The sequence below is a fragment of the Mus caroli genome, chromosome 1, assembly GCF_900094665.2.
Source record: "Mus caroli chromosome 1, CAROLI_EIJ_v1.1, whole genome shotgun sequence".
Classification (NCBI taxonomy): Eukaryota; Metazoa; Chordata; class Mammalia; order Rodentia; family Muridae; genus Mus; species Mus caroli.
The window spans coordinates 127,873,951-127,894,794 of NC_034570.1; the positions used below are offsets into that span (position 1 = coordinate 127,873,951).

At 46.1% G+C, this 20,844-nt stretch overlaps 2 protein-coding genes across 5 annotated transcripts in view; both read right to left on the bottom strand.

Annotated features, from left to right (window-relative positions):
• Positions 1–1,689: 1,689 nt before the first annotated feature.
• Gpr25 (G protein-coupled receptor 25) lies at positions 1,690–3,666 on the bottom strand. Its single transcript, XM_021155457.2, has one exon. The coding sequence runs from the start codon at positions 3,648–3,650 to the stop codon at positions 2,574–2,576; it is 1,077 nt and encodes a 358-aa protein (XP_021011116.1). The 5' UTR covers positions 3,651–3,666; the 3' UTR covers positions 1,690–2,573.
• An 8,302-nt stretch (positions 3,667–11,968) lies between these two features.
• Camsap2 (calmodulin regulated spectrin associated protein family member 2) overlaps positions 11,969–20,844 on the bottom strand; it is a 77,429-nt gene continuing 68,553 nt past the window's right edge. For 2 of the 4 annotated variants that reach the window (XM_029476035.1, XM_021175928.2), the window contains 5 exons: positions 20,305–20,525; positions 18,582–18,681; positions 17,544–17,659; positions 15,272–15,390; positions 11,969–14,853 (listed from right to left, as the gene is read on the bottom strand). In XM_029476035.1, the coding sequence (XP_029331895.1) occupies positions 14,548–14,853; positions 15,272–15,390; positions 17,544–17,659; positions 18,582–18,681; positions 20,305–20,525 (862 nt within the window). In that variant the 3' untranslated portion in view covers positions 11,969–14,547. The remainder of the gene's footprint in view (positions 14,854–15,271; positions 15,391–17,543; positions 17,660–18,581; positions 18,682–20,304; positions 20,526–20,844) is intronic. The other 2 variants (XM_021175974.2, XM_029476040.1) reach the window with 1 other exon arrangement.

Sequence of the window (20,844 nt, forward strand, 5' to 3'; positions counted from 1 at the left end):
GTTTTCCTTCTGGGTGTAACTCTTTACAAACTCCTCTTTCTCAGCAACCCAACTCCCGTGGTTTAGGATGATTGAGTTAGGAGGGAGCTGTGGTAAAAGACGATAAGGTAAAGGAGTATGGTAGGCATTCGAGGGCAGGGGCCATGCACGACTCTGAAGTTCTTGATGAATATCAGCAACTGCTTGCTAAACCATTTCAGTTTGCTCTTCCTTCACAAACCATTCTTAGCTCCTGCATCCACACTTCGACTCCCGCCCTCATTTTCCTCAGAGTGATGGGCAATCACTCCAAGGAGTGCACCAGAGTCCAGTTGAGTGCCACACTCCAAGACAGGGAGATGTTCTTCACACTGTGCAGAGCTCTATGCTGGGGCGGAAATGTCAGCTTTCAGTAAGTGCTGCAGGAGGGGACATGAAAACTTCCCATGGGTTAGGGAAGCTGTCTGTCTGCCTGCCTATCTCTCTGTCTGTCTCTGTCTGTCTTCAGGGAGCTCACTCAGCTGAGATCGTGGAGATGAACTTGGAGGGGAGCTCTGTCCTAGCAGCCTAGAGCAATACCAGCTCTGTAAGCTTTGGTCTCACCACACATACCTTGATGGAGGTCAACACTCCTGTCCCTTCACCCCAGGCAGCACTGATAAGGAAAGGAAGGACTATGCTATAGATGGGCTCTTGGACTTGAAAGCACCTGAGGTACCTCTTGCTGGCTCAGGTGACCCTTGGGCTGCAAGCCTTGTTGCTCCCAGAGCATATATATATATATATATATATATATATATATATATCATATATATATGCATATATATGTTTTTGTTTTTCGAGACAGGGTTTCTCTGTAAAGCTCTGGATGTCCTGGAACTCACTCTGCAGACCAGGCTCGCCTCGAACTCAGAAATCTGCCTGCCTCCCAAGTTCTGGGATTAAAGGCGTGCGCCACCACGCCTAGCAGAGATGTTCTTTTTTGAGCAGCTACAAGATGAGGTCAAGGTGGGCTGTGATGCTAAATACACTCCAACCAGTGGTCTCGGATGCTCTCGAGAATGCAGTGGAGCTAGATGAGGAGAGAGGAGGTGAGGAGGTTAAATAGCCCGAGAGAATGCCCTCCTTCAGACCCAACCTGGCACTGAACATCAGTCTGTGCTGCTAACTCCACGGTCTGGGTCTTGGTTCTCGGCCCAATCAGGGAATTTCTTTCCCTCACTGATCAAAATGTTTGTAGGCCAAATCCTCTCAAGTAAAAACATTTACTTTCTAAGCCTTCCGGAAGCCTCAAAGGATAAACCAGAGACTGAAACGGTTAATTTTAAACATTTGTACTGGAAAAGCTCCCAGAGTGTGGGGGTTCGGGGGGGGGGAGCCTGGACCACATTTAAAAATCAAAATTACACATCTCTTCTTTGAAATGACACCTGGCAGGCAGATGCTGTACATCTTCCTCATTTTTTCCTTTCATCTTGTCACTATCTCGATGTGCGATGTCCTTTAAAAGAATGAGACTAAGTCATCCTCTGCCCTCTGAGAGTACCACACTCACAGGTGCAGCTGGCACTCCCAGTACCAGGGTCACACAAACCATCACCCCGAAGGGCCTGAACTACTGAGCTGAGTTTTGTCTGACTGTGTAACACACCCTTCTGACACCCATCTCGCTCTCGATGTTCAAATCAAGACATGGTTGCCAACTAGGGTCAACAAAAGTTTTTATTGAGATGTGTGCTCACAGAAAAACCTGGGGTCCCCGGCTAAGTGAGGGAGAATCTGAACACCCACGGAAAAATTTCAGATGCCAGCATTCAGAAGGAAGGCCAGAACTACTTTCAGGGCGAGTCCCACAGGTGTCTCTAGATGGGAGAAGGGTTGCCACACCAGGGTGAGGCAATGGGTGGGAAGGACCAAACTGAGCAGTTCACACTAGGGTTGGTTTCCATGTCTTTCGTGAGCCTTTGAAAACGAAAATCCGAATTGGGGATGAGAAACAATGTAGATAACATAGTGATGATGGGAGAGAAGGGGGGGGATAGAAGGGGAGGGAAAAGGGAAGAGGGAGGGGATAGGGGAATGGAAAGGGAGAGGGGATAGAGGGGGAGGAGGAAAGGGGAGGAGGAGGGGGAGGGGAGGTGAAAAGGGAGAGAGGGGGGGAGGGGAAGGGGAAGGGGGGAAGAGGTAGGGGAGGGGAAGGGAGAGGTGTTTGAGATCGTGTTGCTAGAGGGCTGACCAGGAGAAGAAATTCCTCAAAAGACAATGGCTTTTGTAGGGGCAAGAACAGTCAGGAGCAAGAAGGACTTTTGAGAGTCTGGTTTGGATATTTGGGCTGAATTACACAGAATGAAGCAGAGAACAGAACCCACTTTCCTCCCATCTACTAGGTGAACCTGCTTCTCCAGGTGAGTGTCTACAGCTTTTCTTGCCCTGGAGAAAACTAAGATAATAGCCCATCCTTCCCCGTCGGTTTGTGAGAACAGCCAGTCCCAACAGCCAGCTCTGAGAAAACCGATGGGCAGTCCCCTGGCGCATCTGCAAGCACATGGTTCCTCTCTTTGAAGCGCCGTTCCACCTGCGCCATCCCGGGGAGGCTACCAAGTGGCCGAGGCAGAGTTCACCTTCGGGGACCGGCCCCAGAACACCGAACTGTCGTCCCTGGAGAGCGAGGAGGCCGAGCTGATCCTGCGCACCTGGCGCCCGGCGCGCGTGCACAGCCCGAACCGGGCCCGGGCGCGGAACGAGCGATCCAACAGGAGGTAGATAACAGGGTTCGCACTGCTATTGACGAAAGCCAGGCAGGTGGTGACAGTCAGACCCCAGCGCAGCGCCAGCAGCAGAGAGCAGGGCAGCGGCAGCGCCTGGAGCCGCGCCAGGTGGAAGAGGGAGCGCAGGACGCCGAAGGGCAGCCAGCAGCCCACGAAGACGCTCTCCACGGTGAAGATGATGCGCAGCGAGTTGCTCCGGGCCCTACCGACGCGCGGCAGGCGGCGCGACACGCGCCAGTAGCAGATCAGGGTGACAGCCAGCGGCAGCGCGAAGGTCAGTAGCAGCAGCAGCAGCCCGACACCCTGGAGCGCATCCCAGGGCTCCTCGGCGCACTGGCTGCCCGCGCCGTCCAGGCTCGGCTGCAGTCCCCGGTAGAGCAAGGCGGGCAAACCCGCCAGGAACGCCGCAGCCCAGGCGGCGCCGCACGCGGCTCGCACACAGTGCGCGCTCCGCAGCGGGCGCGCGCTCAGCGGTCGGCCCACCGCCAGGTAGCGGTCCACGCTCATGCCCGCCAGCAGCAGCGCGCCCGCGCAGCGCGTGACCGCCAGCGCGAAGCTGCTGACTTTGCACAGGCCGTCGCCGAAGGGCCAGAGGCCGCCGCGCGCCTCCGCCGTGGCCCACAGCGGCAGCGTGAGCACGAAGCCCAGGTCGGCGGCCGCCAAGTGCAGCACGAAGGTGTCCACCAGCCGCCGCGGCCCGCGCTGCCGGCTCAGCAGCCACACCACGAAGGCGTTGCCCGGCAGGCCCACGGCGAAGGCCGCCAGGTAGAGCGCTGGGATGATGGCGTGGCCGTAAGGCAGGTTCCAGGCAGGGCACAGCTCCACTTGGTCCAGGGAGCCCGAACCCGAATAGTCCCAGGACATCGTGCCCCAGCTAGGACTCCAGGGCTCGGTGGACTGCATGGCTGGGGTCACCGGGCCGGCGTGCACCCTGGCTCAGGGCGGCTCTCTCTGAGCAGGAGGGGTTTGCTTTTCACAGCCGGTGCCCAGCACCTCCCTCCCTTCCTGCCACCCTAGGCCGACTTTGGGGTGAGAAGAGTGTGGGGCTGGGAGGGGCAGGCCTCTGTGGTGGTGATGTTACCTTCCAAGTTGGGGCTGACCCAAAGGGAAGGGCACAACTGGGTATTGTGAGATGTCCTTAGGGCTGAGAGACCTGCGGCCACTCAGAGTTGGTGGCTCATCATTTCTGGGTGCTTGACCTAGTATCTAGGGGGAGGGAGTGGGACTCTGAGATGGGGTGCAAGGGGCAGTGGGTGCCGTAGAGCCCTAACCTGTTCTCGATTCTCACCAGGCGTTTTCTTTTCTAGTTTTTAGAGGGGGGTGGAGGGTGGGGAGACAGACCAGGCATGAGGGTTTCTGAGGGAGGGCAACGCCTCGGCTTCCTTCTCTAATCTGCTCTGCTGTGTAGCACTCGAGGGGGTCTGAAGGTTGAGGAAGCTTCCCCTGGTGCCCGATCAAGAATTGGCACCACAGTTCTTGGACTAATTAGCCTCCTAGGATAAAGGACTAGACGTGTCACCTGGAGTGACACTTCTGTCCTGGTCCAGGCCTCATGGAGCCGTGTGGAAAGGGTCTAAGCTAGAGAGGGAAGGTGCCATCAGGTGGCCCTGCTGGAAGGGGGCCAGACCCCTGGGTTAACCCTCCTCCTCCTCCCCCATACTTCAAAATCTAGCTGATAAGTCAAACAGGGTTATCACCTCTAGACAAAAGATGACACAAAATGGCCCCTAACAATCTAACAGATTTGCTATTCTAAATCATGAGTAACTCTGAGAGTTCTTGTGAACGGATGGGAAAGGGTTGGTGGCTAAAGGGGTGCAGGATGTCTAAGCTTTGTTCCTTCCCATTCCACTCTCGGGGGGACCTCTCTGTGCAACAGGCACTGGCTTACTCTGCATTGCAAGATATGCATTCTTGACCTCAGATCCTTTCCCGAGGAGGGGAGAGACACAGGCCATGTGTGCAATGGCCAGCCTGCCATCAGTCAAACCGTGGTACAGGTTTAAAACCACGTCCACTTAGCGCTTAGAAGGAGGAGCTGTTCATGCGGTGGGAAAAGGCCTGCAGAGGGAGCGACAGTTCAGGTCGGGTCTAGGAAGGGGTTAAAGGTCAAAAGGAATGGCAGAGCAGAGAGGATGAGCCAGCCCAGAAGAGGATAAAAAAGCAAGTATACTGAGACATGCAGGAAGACACTGGCAGGCTGTGGCCTGATCCTAAAGGCTTTGGGCATCAGTCTGATTTGGCAGGACTGTATGAGTCACAGAGGGGGAAGGCTTATCAAGCCACAGGGACTCCACAGGGGGCTGTTGTATTCATGAAGGAGCTAGATGGCGATTGTTTTATTTTAAGGGGGGTGTAAGATCTCTCACCCTCATTAGGCAAGAGTCCTGCCACTGAGTGACATAGTTATTGGCACTAGGGACAGAAAAGGGAGGATGTGTCAGGAGATACAGTACAGGTCTCCACGTGGAGAGACTGGAGGGAGATCTGGGATGTCTCTTCTTTGGAACAGTGTGGTAGCTGTCTCTGTCATTACAGGGCCAGAGCACAGAACGGCAGCTGTGTGTGCATCCAGATTGACATTGATTGGAAGTAGGATGCTAACATCATTTATGATCCAAACCTAGACACATCTGAGAGCGAAAGAGGCATCGTCAGTAATGGATCCCATGGCTCTATTCTGGGAGCCACAGGACCCCACCTGGGTCATTTCCTTTCATATACAGAGCCACCCGGCAGGGAATAGGAAGTGGGATGGAGGGCTAGATGGTTTCCACTTTCCATCCCAATCCAGGTCTCACAGAGTAGGGGTTTACGCTAGAGAGGGAGGGTGTAGCCAGATTACATTTTTGTGAGGGGAAAGGGCCTAGAGTTAATCTTCCTCACCTGACTTCGTCCTGCAAAACCCTATCCATTAAATCAAACGTGCGGGGACTGGGATTCATGTCTAGTCTGTTCCCGCCAAGAAGTTTTTTCCTTGGGCTGCTGAGATGACTCAGTAGGTAAAAGTGCTTGTTATTAAGCCTGTGGATCTGAGTTCAAGCCCCAATCTACACAGTAGAAAGAACGAACCTACCTCCCCAAGCTGTCTTCTGATCACACTCGTGCTGTAACACACAGGCTCCCCCCCCCCATGTATACACTCATGCATACAGACACACACACACACACACACACACACACACACACACACACACACAAAAAAGGCACAACAGTTTTTTAGAGACTATCTCTCATGCCAGCAACAAGCTGGGAAAAGAGGCTGCAGAGTAAAGCTGTCTAACCTCTTTGTGGGCACCTCAGTTTCTAGACTTGGGCTTTCTCCTAAAGTTCCTCCACGCACATGGTGTTGGTGAGCTGCGCCTACCTCCTGGTTAGCCAAAGGCGCTGCCGCCTCCTTCCCTGGAAGACCAGCAGGACCAAGCCCAGATGGTTGAGGCCAGGCCCAGTGGGTACATCTCAGGGTTCAGAGAGCGTGAGTAATCATGAAAACCAGTGATGAATATGAGAGCTGCCCTGGGGAGAAGGCAGACTGGGGGCAGCTGCCCAGAGGGGAGGGCAGCAGGGGGTAGAGGGGAAGTAGAAGTAGAAGTAGAAGTTGTTTACTGAAAAACACAGATTCGTGTTTCCTGGCTATGGTCTCATGCCCAAGGCAAGCCTGGTTGGGCACATGTGGTGGATTTTCTCTGCCCTGGAGAAGAAAGCAGCAAAGGCCTGAGCCAAGGATAGTGCTGAGTATGGACCCCTGTAGCACCTGACCCAGGGGCTCTGTGAGGAGTGACTAACAACAGTCTCTTTACCCCGTGAGGAGCACTCGCCACAGGGTTACAAATAAGTTAGCCAATTGATGTGTCCATCTTTCTCAGCCAAGGTGAAGCCCACTCTGACCAGTGTGCTGCGGCTAAGCAGAAGTGGCCAGCTCTTTTCCAGTCCCCCTCCCAAGCCTTCTCTGACACCGGTCCTCACAGACCTCCTCCTTCTGTACTGGGGGAACCACTGGTTGACTGATCTGTGGTCCACCCGGCCCTTTCCAGGCACTGTATTGTTTTGGAGGGAGAGAGAATAACATGTACAACCTTTAATCTCAGTTGTTTGGGGAAGTTGCTCTTTCTTTCTGCCCCTATGTAGGCTTTATGTAAGGCATCACACTACAATTCATTTTTTCTGTACAAAGAATAAACTTCAAGGAAATTTTGTCCTGGCCTTGTTCATTACCACGTCACATGAAAATCTCCGCAGATGTGACTCTTCGACACAATCATACTTAATAGATTGGTGATTTTTTTTTCCACCCAGGGAAGGATGTTTCTGAAAAAAAAAAAATCCATGCACTCCCGTAATTTTTAGATTTTTAGAAAAATGTATTCAATTTACAACCCAATATCAGCCCCTTCCTCTACTCCCAGTACTCCCTTATGAAAGTCCCCCTCCCATTCCACCTTCCCCTTCTTTTAAGGAGAAGCCCCCCTCTGGGAGTTAACTCCCCTCACACTAATACCCCCCCCACACACACACAATCAAGTTGTTGCAGGACTAGACACACTCTAAGGCCAGACAAGGCTGTTCATTTAGGGGTGCAGGATCCACAGGCAGGTAGACAACTGGCTCAGGGACAGCCCGTTCCCATTGTTGAGGGACCCACGTGAAGACCAGGCTGCTCATCTGCTACATAGGTGCAAGGGCCTAGGTCCAGCCCATGCTTGCTCTATGGTTGGTGATTCAGGCTCTGGGAGCCCCCAAGGGTCCAGGTTAGTTGACTCTGCTGGTCTTCCTGTGGAGTCCCTGTCCTCTTTCCTTCTCCCAACTCTTCCGTAAGGTTTCCTGAGCTCCATCTAATGTTTGGATTTAAAAAAATATTGTATCTCCAGGTATGTAGATTTTACACCGTTTCAGCCATATTTGACATCAGAATGTACCTGGCTTATTGTCTGCTGTCCTCAAAAGTCCTGTTTTCTCTTTGTTTTGGTTTTTGGTTTTTGGAGACAGGATTTCTGTGCAACCTTGACTGTCCTGGAACTTACTCTGTAGACCAGACTGGCCTTGAGCTCACAGAGATCTGCTTGCCTCTGCCTTCTGAGTGCTGTATTAAAGGTGGGACCAATCAAGCCTGGCTAAGTCAAATTTTTTTTTTTTTTAAAGATTTATTCATTTATTATATGTAAGTACACTGTAGCTGTCTTCAGACACTCCAGAAGAGGGCGCCAGATCTCGTTACGGATGGTTGTGAGCCACCATGTGGTTGCTGGGATTTGAACTCTGGACCTTCGGAAGAGCAGTCGGGTGCTCTTACCCACTGAGCCATCTCACCAGCCCCAAATTTTTTTTTTATCTTGCTTAAATTTTTAAATACTTAAATTCAGATATTTCAGTGGTTTATTGCTTTTAATTGGTATAGTTTAGTTTGAGATATTGAGATAGTCATGTCTTTATGTATTATTATGGTCATATATTTATTATTAATTTTCATAAACTACTTAGAATGAATCATGATCACATTCAGTTCTGATATTTTTCCAGACTTTTTCTCAGCTATCTTAAAGTTTTTAATCTTACAGCTTCTTGCTGTTGTCATCTTCAGTTTAAAATGTTACTCTCTGTGTGCATGTGCTATGGTTTGGAATGTAAAGTGTCCCTCACAGGCACATGTACATACTTGGGTCTCCAGCTAGTGGTCTTGTCTTGGAATGCTGTGGAACCTTCTGGACACAGGATGTAGTTAGTAGATGCAGAGCTGTAAGAGGGGAAGACCTTGTATAGGCCAACCCCACCCCAACCTGTGTGAATTCCATCACAGTCTCTTGGGCTGCACTGGACTGAACCCTCTCAAATTGAGAGCCCAAAATAAATCTTTTCTCCTTTAAGTTGCCGTCAGATACTTTGTCACAGCAACCGTAACAGTTAACACATGATGTGTGAACATTGAGTTCTATGGCTATTGTTCTTAAAGACTTACAGGTATAAGAATGCCTTTATGTGTCCTGTGTGCCTGGTGCCCATGGAGGCCAGGTGTTGGACCCCCTGGACCTAGAGCTACAGGTGGTCGTGAGCCTGCTATATGGCTTGGTGGTGTCTTCTCCAGGTGCCCTTTCCACAGCTGTTCTGCTGAGTGCTACTTCTTTCCAGGAGAGAATTTGCCTTGCACACAGCAGCTGGGTTATGTATGGAATCTACAGAGACACCTCATCCAGAAATCAAGACTCGACCACCACAAATCCTAGGACCTGGTGTCACTCTGATGACGAATCCCTCGGGGCCAATGTTAGATGATAAACTGGTAGAATCATTAAAACCACAGCTCTTCCCCACTCTGCCAGGCAGTTGACTGGGGAAGTTAGAATTTGAATCTTAAGATCGAGTTAAAACAAGTAAAACCCTATCATGTGTTTTTATGCCAATGATGCAGCTTGAACTGGGAATGAGGAATCCTCTTCCTCTATTGGGGTTGGTCCTTTGTAGGTGTGAGCATGTACTGAGGGGCACAGGGAATCAATAGTAGCCACCCTGGTCCTGCACTGAGAGATGGCTGGCATACATGTGCATGAACACACACACACACACACACACACACACACATACACACACAACCACCCTCATACTAAGCATCTTAGATATTCAATTATTTTAGATACTTTCAGGTACTAAATGTGGGGTAGCTGGGAATGGACACTATCTTGAGTCAAACAGGAGCACTGGGCTCTAGCTTAGGGGATGAATCAATGTGAAAGCCTTGTGGCCTGAAGCTGTATAATTGTCCCAGGGCTAGATATACCTGTATTTCTTTGGTGGCCCTTGGAGGGCATGGGGGAGGAGAGTAGGAACAGAACTGGAGATCTAGGGAGGAATGTAGCTTTCAAAAAAGTGGTTTCTGGTAAGGTTAAAACTTAAAAAAAAAAAAAAAAAAAAGGTTTAAACAAACTCACCAGAAAATTTAAAGACAAGCAACAGGGAAGTCCCTCCATGTAAAAATGCCCCCAGAATTTGTTTGGAAAGGAAATAACATTTAATGGTAAGTATTCTGCCCTCCCATCTACCTGCCTGCCATCACTTCTCAGTGATTTCACATTTTAGTGCAGATTTCTAGCTATTCACAGCAAGAGTGACCTAAAAGGGCTGACCCTCCCCAGTGCTGTGATTCTGCCATGCAATGAAACCAATTCTAAAGTCACTTTCCGTTCAGACTGACTTTGTAAACAGCCCCTGCCTGCTTCTGGGCAAGGATTGTGGTATCAGGGAACTTAACACAGAGAATGGGACTTAGGGGGCTTCCTCTCAAGCAGGGCGCATGCATTAGAGAGAAGTCATCCTGTACTAGTAACCGTGATAAAATGCAGATTGTGACATCCTGCCATGTGTCAAGGCCAAAGCAAGTTTAAGGGTTTCTGAAGATGTGTGTGAGCTAACGAAAATTCTGTGGCTCCAAGCAGTGAGATAAGATGACCACCTCCACTGCAGTTCTCCATGTAGTTTAAAATACAATGCTGAACAGGAAACTACAGAGAAGTCCATATAGTTAGACCCCCCCCCCCAACCCCAGCCAGTTTTGATAGCTTGCAATGTCTTAGTTTTCTGTTTTGGTGTGTCTACAAATCAATCTGCTTCAGCCATGCTAAAAAGTGAGCTCGGTGAGCCTGTGGGGCCCACTGTGGGAAGTGATGTTTACCAAGTCCAGCAAGGTTTTGACCAGTGGGATGACACGATGAAACTGGTGCTTAGGTGAGTAGAGTGTGGAGGGAGACCCATGCCTGGCATGAGCCAGTGGCACTGAGGACAAGGAACACACCAGGTAGGTTCTGGTTACTGCCTGGGATCAAGGTTCTTCCATTAGTAGGAAAGGAAGAAAGAGACTCTGGAGGTTCTAGCCTAGCATTTGTAATGTGCCTTTCAATGACAGCCACTGTGAATTCACGAGAGGGGATCTTAGTCTTCATTTGCAGTTCCCTGGATAAGGATTGTAAATACTTGTACTGGCCACTCTATTTTTGACAACTGTCTCTTTAGTTGACTCATTTACCAACTGGCAGGTACTTTTGGTGTCTAGAGGCCAGAATACATCAGCTCCCCTGTAACCAGAGTACATACAGACCACTGAGCCATCTCTTCAGTAACTTCCTATCCTTCTGTAACACAAATAGAAAACACTGGTCAATACTCATGTGCAACAGTGACACTAAGTTTTGGTGTCTAAGCACCGCACTGCACTGCTGAGGTGCTTTTGAGAAGCCTAGATGCCCAAAGGTGCAAACATGAGATGATTCAAACTCCATCGATTTATACAAACCCCACAAAAAACTGATTTCTTTTTAAAAAGAAACCCTTGTTCTGAAAGCACAGCCCTGGTTTTAGGTAGCACTATTTCTATGGGATGATGGGATTTCACTCATTTCAGAATGTTTTTTCTAATTCCTGGTCATAGGATTGAGGCTCTTTGATTTATCAGCTTTCCTTCATTATCTCTGTATAGGGGTTAGTAGTAAAGATGCTCCTGTCTGCTGTGGGGCATTTTCCTCGACCCCAGCAGCGTTCACCCAGTGTTTATTAGCCAGGGGAAGGGAAAGCATCATAGTTTATGGATATTCCTCCCTCTGCTGATACACTCAGTTTTTAGGATCAAATGTTTTTATTTTGGAAAATTAAAATACTGGAGACTTATGGAAGTATAGTTGTACTCTGAGGACTGAGTGTCTTTTTTTTGTTTATCTTTTGGTTTTTCGAGAGATCTGCCTGCTTTCTACCGCCTAAGTGCTGGGAGTAAGATGTGCACCACAACCACTTGGCTGAGGACTGAGCATCTTACAAAAGAGTGCGGCTCAGGCAGTGTCTGAGCACACAGTTATGTATGAGGGTTGTTTTGGCTATCAGGATTTATTTCATGCCTTCATCCAAATAAACTGAGCACAAGTGACAGCTAGAGAATGGTACAGAACTGGCCACTGTGTAGAGGGGCTCAGAGCCACACTGAAGATGCAGTGGTACTCACACCTCACAATTCTCAACTCACTAGAGACAGTGTAATTGTGTATAAGGAACATAAACATGTGAGAGTCGGAGCAAAGCACAGAAACTTAGCAACATCGTAAGGCCACCTCAAAAGGCACTCAACCATAATTTAATATTAAAAATAACTTAGGTAAATATTCAATTACTAAATTTAAACCTAGGCTGACAGGAAAATTTCATGATGTATTTATTCTCCTGAGTCCAAATAACGTTATCAAACACAAGACAAGACAACACACACTTTATTGAAGAATCAGCGTCAGTTGGTGCCATGCTTTTATTCAAATGAAAGGGGAACTACACTGTAACTCCCAGGAACGAGCAAGCCTGACGGATCATCTGCAGCGCTCAGGAGTGGACAGGAAGCACACTACACACTGCACATCGCCCAACAGTGTCCATGAGTCCCATCAAAGAAGGAGACTCTGGCTGTGAGCAGCCAGATACAAACAATAGTCCTCCTAAACAAAGCTGAGAAACTGAGAGGAAAACTTTACAAGTTGTGGTAAGTAGCAGGAGTTGACAGGTCACACTGGTTACCATGACAAGGATTTGGCAAATTTAACTGAGTAGTTACCATGGTAATTTGACCTCCAACGATGACAACGCTTGTGTTTCAGTAAGGTTGATGGAAATCTCCAAACTTTATGGAATGGCATCTTTTCATTTGTATAATTTTAAAACATAATTTAAAAAGCTGCACCATAATAAAAAAAATCTGCAGACTAAAGAAATATATCTGTATTCCTCTTGCATTAATAAAGTAAAATCTTATACTGAGAGCAATGAACTTTGTGGCAATATTCACATCACACCTTTAGACACTAGACATTCTGCTCAGTTGCTGGATATACAGATGTAAGAACGAAGACAGGCGAGGTCAGTGTTCATTAGTTCTCTCAATGTCCTGCACCTGACTTTTCTTTATTCAATACTCAGGTGACAGCAAGGAGGCTGCTTTGATAGGGAAAAGACCTTGGTTAGTAGTAGAAAATGCTTATTAAATTCCTTTGTCTATAATTCACTTTGTTTTGATTAAGTTTGTTTATAACTCTTAAACTAGTCTTATCATAAGGATGTCTTTGCCCATTTCCTTTTAATTGTGATAAAAATTGGTGTCTGAAAGGTAAAATGTGAAATTTCCCATTTTTAATATTTATATATACACAGTATGTATACATTTAAAATATAAGAGTTACATACCCTGCTCTCTCACATGCAAGCAGTAGATCACAATAGTCTTGAGCTACACATACATTTTGCACAGGTATTGGAAAAAAATCTGTGAAAATTTTTTTTACAGTTTTAACAAATATACATAAATATAAGAACATAAATTACAGTAAAATATTGACAGCATTTGAGAAAATGTTGAAAACCCAGATGCACTGATCCCTAAAGGCTTTATAATAGAAAAGTACAGCTGAGGGACTTCCCATTCCATTCTTCTTTTTAAATAAGTAAATACATGAGACACGAGTTCCCTCTCTAAACAACTTAATTAGAGAAATGTACATATTTCATCTCTATATCCCATGAAAGAAAACAAACTACTCTCTCACTTATAAACAATGTCTTCCCCACTAGTGTACACCGTTGTCACAACACTGAAACATAAAAGGGCCACACAATCAATCATTCAAGTCTTTTCCTGAGAATGAAATTTTCCCCCAACTAACCCTCTGGTATGCTTGCTGAAGAAGAAAGATCATGGAGAGGAGATGTCAAGTGTGCCCTGATCTAAGCTGCTCCACTGGAAAAGGATTCAAAGGAAAGAAAACCCAGTATAAGTAAAATAACAGGAAGCTACTTTCAAATCAAAATGTAGCCCTTTGTGCATGTTTAAAAACCTAAATATAATTTCCCTATCGGTTATAAATATAAAGGCCTCCTGAGCTGCCAGGAAGCTGTATGCTTTCATATAGAAAGGCAGCACTCACGTGTCACTCACTCACTTCTGCCAGCTTATACAGTGACGCACTTTAAACGCAATACAAAGTGCTTTGTTGTTGTTAAAAGTACAATCTGATTTATTCTGAGTTGGCAGAAGTGGTGTAGAGACGGCCAGCACTGATTTCATCAGCAGCCTCTTTCAGCATGTGCTGGGTTAGCTTGTGTGGTTTGCAGGGGGCCCAGCAGCAGCTTTTAAACACCTCCTTACTAATAGAGAAAAGTTAATACTTGTGTGAGTAATAAATACAGAATGTAAATACTTAGAAGGATTCTTGCAAACACTGTAACACCGTCAGAACACGAGGGCTACTGTAAAACTAACACTAGTGTTTCTCTTAACATCATATGAAAGGTGCAAGTTACTTTTCAACGGGAACTTTCTACTTTCATGATCTCCACATAAAACAAACACAAAGGCAGCTTAGAATAATTGCAGGAGAGGGAACAGGAACGACAACAACAACAAAACCATTTGAAGATGTGCACACACAGTACAGGGGCAAAAAGAATACATCACATAATTGCCATCTAGCCACACCTCAAGCCTATGGCCCGCTGTGTCCATGAGAATTCAGTGCTGCACGGCCTCTAACACAGGCAGGTGAGCCTGCTAACATACAAATCTCCGCCTGTGAATCAAAGCATTTCCTTCATCGCGTGGACTTATCACCTAGTAAGAACCGTCGGCATTCCAAACACTGTGATTACATTCCAGTTGTTCACAACAACAGAGTTAAGGTCCAGTTTTAATTGATAAAAATCTTGTTGGCAATTAGAAAGGTTTTCTATAGGCAGGAAAGATGAAGTACAAATTTACCACAAAGGTTCTGAAGCGAGCATCTCCTGCTGCCTATGCTTTAGTGGGTAAGAGTTTTTTTGGGGTTACTGGTCTCTTGGTCTGCCATAAATGGCTATGAATGGTAATAGCATCCACGCTAGCAGATAAAGTTTTAGCAGGTATGTGGCTAAACTGTTTTCTGTCAGAATTGTACTTGTAAAGTCCCTCAATCATCTTTTTAGTGATAGATTTAGGACCTATCCCAGTCAGTTTATTGATTTCTTCAGTTTCTGGGCAGTAAGTATACAGAGACCTGAACTGGCAGCCTGAATCCCGGAACAAGATTAAGAAGTTGTTGGCATCTGACTTCTCCATTTCCTTTAGAACAGAAAACAAAAACAAGATAACAATGAAGCTCTAACATTTTACTAAATGTTTATATATACTTGTTAATATTTCTTGGTTAAAACTTATGACAAAGTCTAAAACCAAACTTTCTATTAGTATTTTGGCATTATCAGGATCGCCTACACATGCTAAGTAGGTGCTCAGCCACCGTACACTACTGACACATTTTAAAGTCTCTCCATGGCTTTTAATTAAACTGTAAGTCTTCCAGAACTCTTGAGAGTAGAGTAACTCCATCTAACACTAACACACATCACTGCAGACCCTTCTCATGGTGCCAAACTCTAGCGGCTTGTCACAGCACTTCCCCTTCCCCCATCCATGCAGGAGACTCCTGAGGCTTCTCAGGAAATGCTCCTAGATGTAACTTCCGTGAGAGCACGCTTACCTCTAGTATTTTTTTCTTCTGACCTTCATTTACTTTTCCAGCCAAACAGCAATGAGCTAAAGCATTCTGTATTATGTGTTTATTGGATTTTGCACTAGGTTCCTTGTAAAGCTTTGGTCCTGCAGGAAACATTTACAACAGTTATAGAAATAACATTTCTAAGACAGAAACACTGTTAGTTTTCCATGCTGGAGCTGCCACACTGCTGACACTCCAAGTGAGAACTGAGCTCTGATTGGAAGGAGGATCAATAGCCTTGACTGTCCTGGAACTCCCCAGCTAGACCAGGCTGGTCTCAAACTCACAGAGATTTGCCTGCCTCTGCCTCCCAAGTGTTGGGATTAAAGATGCGCACCACCATGTCCAGCCCTTAGGTGTGGCTACACTCTAGCCACAACATGGTTTTATTCACACAGGACACATTTGGAGGATATTCTTGTGGCCTTTTGCTGCTGTCCCATGAAGGCAGTGTTAGAAATAAGATATTGCTTGTACCTGTTACACTGTCTCCTTAATCGTCCCCGTCTGGCTGGATTACTTACTCGTCAGATTAAAGCATAACGGGCCCAAGAGTAACCCTTAGTTTACTTTAGCTTTCTTGAGACTGACTCACATTACTTTAAGTCCAGGCTGGCCTCAAACTCATGGTCACCCTCTTCAGGTGACCATTGGAAGCCACCATACTTGGCTTTAGCTTGTAAAAGGCCAGAAGGTAGTCTTGGAAGATAGCTCAGTCAGTCAGCATTTTTCTTGCAAGCACAAGGATGTCAGTTCAACCCCCTAGGACCCACACTCTATTTAAAAAAAAAAAAAAAAGTATTAGTGAGGTGGAGACAGGCAAATGAAACCCTGTTTCAAAAACCCACAGCTGGATGTGATGGCATATGCCTTTAACACCAGTATTCAGAAAGCAGGTAGTTCAAGGCTAGCCCCGGATATCTAACAAGACCCTGTTTAAAACTCCAAAGGCAGCGCCACCTGCATATACTGGTTCTCTTCTGGTTCTGCATGTGCACACAAAAATGAAGAAGAACAGTTTTTCTTTCCAGGTTGTTCAACTTTACAAAGGCAGAGGGAGCAACATGGAAATATTGTCCAGTCTCACACTAAAAGCTGTCAGACTGGGGCTGGAGAGGTGGCACTGGCTGCTGGCTCTTCCACAGCACCTGGGTTTGATTCCCAGCACCCACAGAGTGGGTCCTAACCATCTCTAACTCTAGCCCCAGCGGATCTGATCTCTTCCTGATGCAGATACCAGGTATGCAAGTGGAAAGCAGACATGCACATGGGCAAAAGACTCATACACATGGAATAAATGAGAGAGAGAGAGGGGGAGGGAGGGAGGGAGGGAGGGAGGGAGAGAGAGAGAGAGAGAGAGAGAGAGAGAGAGAGAGAGAGAGAGAGAGAGAGAGAGAGAGGCTGTCAGATAGACCGTAGGAAGTTGTACTAAGCAGCTAAAGAATAGAGAGGGGAAGGGGGAAGCCAGAAAGTAAATACAATTTCGAACTGGTTCTTGGCTACTGAGGGTATGGTAAGGAGTCTCAGGTGCATGGGACCATCTCCTCCTCCTGCTGTCCCCACCCCGTATCCTTCCTGTCCTTCAACGCACACAGGTGCCCATCTCCTCACTCTGGCCTCTGCTCTGGGTCTTTAGCTGTACTCTCACTTTCTAGACTCTAGTCTGGCTTTGGTCAGTGCTGCCCACCCACAGAGGCTGGAAGAGGAGCTGGAGGGAGCAGGGACAGTGAGGATGACACCTCCTAGATTTGATGCCCTTACCTTTAGGCTCCCTTGATATCATTGTCATCATTATGTTGGTGCTCAGCCTTCATGCAAATTAGGCAAACACTCCCCCAATAAGCTTTATTGTTTTTATTTTGAGACAGAGTCTCATTAAGTTACTAGGCTGACTATAACCGAAGTCTTGATGTTAGGGAGAGTTATGAAGTCCTTATGGACTTCCTTCACATAGTCATGAGGAACATATTTTGTTGATGAGACTTCTCTAAGGTTTCTTTGAAGTGGCCAGGAGTATAGGCAGCTGGCATCTAAGTTCTATCTTTAGTTCTATTTAGAGACCTACCTTACTCACCAGGGGCGAGTCACTGCCTCCTTCAGTGGGGCTGCATCACTGAAAGGCTCGCACCTCACAGTGACCCCTCTCCTTACTGTACCACACGCTTGTGTTTGTGATGCAAACCTGCACCACCTGCCCCATGCCTGTTCTCGTTAGCGAGGTAACTCAGAATCTCCCCTGGATGCTCACACTGACCTGTGTACTCTGTGCCGGAAGCCACCGAAGAAGTTGTGGATGCGTTTTCCCAGTCCTTCTCGCCATTCCGACTGCCACAACGACTTGGAGACAAGAAGCCTTCTACAGACTCTGACCTAAACAATGAATATCCTTACATTTTATGTCTCAGAAAAAAGCATCTTTGAGCTCCTGCGGATGCATGTGACTGTATCAACCAAACCAACCTAGAGCTTTAGAAATGAGGTAGTGCTAATACCGCCTCTTCTTTATGGCCATGGTAGGCACACTGTAAATATCTGTTGGGATGAACTCTTTCTATATGAAAACTGAAGACTAGTACAAGGGACTGGTGAGACAGTGTGCACACTGAGCTCCTGGGTACCAGAAGCACTCTTTTTTGATGTGTGTCTTCTAATTCAAGGTGACACTGATCTTTCAAATCTATATGCTAGAGAAAAAAGACATGGGTCCTTATATCTGTGACTTAGATACAAATGCTCCAAAATGTTACATTCAAATAAGCAAGTGACTTTGGGATTATTCTAATGTCATTGTCTTCAATGGGAAGGAAGATTTTATTTTTCTCTATTATTTAATCATAGTCATATTAGCAACTATTGTATAAAACACTATTAGTGTTTATAGCTTATAAAAGTATTAACATTAATTCAAATTCTAAAAGAGCACTGATAAGTAAGTCATTATAATTATATCATAATTAATAACTATACAATGTGTGTGCGCGCGCGTGCGCATGTGCATACAATGTCATGCAGAAGATTTGAGGGTGACTTGCTGAAGTCATTTCTCTCCTTTCACCATGTGGGTCCCCGAGACTAAACTCAGGTTATCAGGCATGGCGGCAGATGCCGGGACCTACTGAGCCATCTTAGTGGCCCCACCTCATATCATTTTAACAGAAACTCTTAGATCAGCAAAGCTAAAAATTTGTGATGTTTCACTTATTATAAAATAAATAATTTTTATTTACATTTTTATATAATTGCAAGTACCACATTCTTTCCTGTGAAAAACATCCAAAAGCTCTGGGCTTACCTTGGCGTCCTCTTGCCTGAATGAACACTCTCGCTATCACCTGTGTTCAGCGATGCCAAAGAGAGGCTAGAGACTGAAAAAACACGAGAAATTCGTGATCCTGAACAAAAACAAAATTGGAACTGTAAAAGAAGAAACTAGGAAAGAGTCTGTTCATTAGATAACACCAGCAATGATAATTGGGCTTTTGTCATTTCCTCCTTTCTTTACTCTGAATCAAAGCACACAGTAGGTTGCATGCATATATCCACAACTTTAACTAAGAATCAAGTTTTAGGCAACAATAAAACTAACGTGCTGTTTCCAAAGTAAAGTGGTCAGGAGACCTGATACCCTAACCAGGTTTTTAAAAAAACAAACAAACAAACACCCCAATATACTTTGCAATATTTAATTCCTCCGTGCAAAATTAGCTTACAAATTTCTTCCAACAATTTTTAGTTTTGATTTTTCTTTTCTTAAATTTTGCCTGCATGTATGTATATGCACTGCCTGTATACCTGGTGTCCATGGAGACTAGAAGACCGTGCCGGATCCCCTGGAATTATGAACCACTGGTTGTGAACTATTATGTGGGTGCTGGGAACCAAACCCTAGTCCTTGGCAAGAGCAGCAAGTGCTCCTAGCCACTGAGTTATCCCCCTAGTCCTAGCCATCTCCTCGCACATCAGCCAATGTTATAAATCAAAGAGTCTCACCAAACAAACCAGGCTCATCCCTATAGCCTCAGCATTTGGAATACTGACGCTGAGTTGCTAGCTGGAGGCCAGCTTGTGCTGAAGAGCAAGCACAGAAGCCAAGCTTCACTGCTTGGTCAATTTTAGGTTACCCCCTCCACCCACAATCCAGAGTAACTTTAGAAATTCTTAGTTTTTGGAGTGATAGGGATAAAATCTAGAGTCTCAAGAATATTAGGCAAGGCCTCTACTTTTTTAATCTTCAGCTCTAACTGTAGAAATTCTCGGAAATTTTCCATGGCACTATATTAAATAAAATGGCTAAAAATTATGTATTTTGAATTTTTCAACTCCAAGAAATTATAATTTTGGATTTTTGGCTATTTGTACCTTAAAGGAGGACCTTTGCAGTCTTGACCTGATGTTCTTTACTGTCTGGATATCAATGTCTCAAGAAATGGTCAATGGCAGAGCCCTTAAACCTCACAGGAAGGGCCTAGACAGAAGTACAGGGATGCTTCTTACACCGAGCATGCACATCACCTGTCTCCTCATTTATGTTTGTAAACAGTAGTGAAAGCCTTGGGGACATAGTGTGGTTGTTGAATACTACTTGCCCATCAAGCACAAAGCCCTGGAGCCAATCCCCAACACTGCATTAGAAGGAAGAGGTAGTTCATGCCTGTAATTCCAGCACTTACGGGGCAGAGGTAGGAGGATGAGAAGTTCAAGGTTATCCTCGGTTATAACGTTTGTGGTGCGTTTGTGGTTAGCCTCCGCTGTATGAGCCCTTGTCTTAGGGGGAAGGAAGGTTGCTACATCTGCAGATTCACATTTAGCATTCACACTGGATTTACTGGATATATGCATGCACACACAATGCACCTCGATTAAATACAAATTTCCTTAGCTTATTTTGGTTTCCAATAAGACCATGCATCATCTCAAACCGTTGTCCACGTCAGTATTACCAAAGCACTGTCAAGTGAGCACACCAAGCCAAGCTGGTGTTTATGAACAGACTCCTCAGAAATAACTGGGGTTACCTGGAGGGCCTTTGATCGGTGTTTTGGGAGATTCAATATGATCTCTGTGAATGGATTTCGGCCGCTGTTTTTTCTGTTTAGCCGCCTGAGGTCGAGGCTTGATTACTGTATCCATGTCTTCCATCAGCTTCAGCTGTTTCCTCCTCATGTATTCCTGCCTGATAAACTCTCTCCGTGCTCGCTCATCTTCTTTCTTCTGACGTTCTTCTTCAGTTTTTCGTCTAAGAAACCAAATGGCCAAATTGGTTATTTTGTATACCAAATACAAACGACACTGGAAAGAGTTACATGGTTGAAGGGAGGAAAATATTTCAGAACCTTGGGGGAAAACATAGTTGGATTAAAATGTCCTTGAGAAAATTTAAAATTTTGGTCATTTTCCTCTCTCTGTATGTGTTTCTCAGTTATTTAAATTAATGGTATTTAAACATTAGTATTAACTTTTAAAGTTAACACTCCTTTACTCTGACAAGCAAAAAGAATAGTTTGAACTTCTAAAACCGCCCCTAGTCAACAATGGTCTCGCTCCTTTTTGTCCCC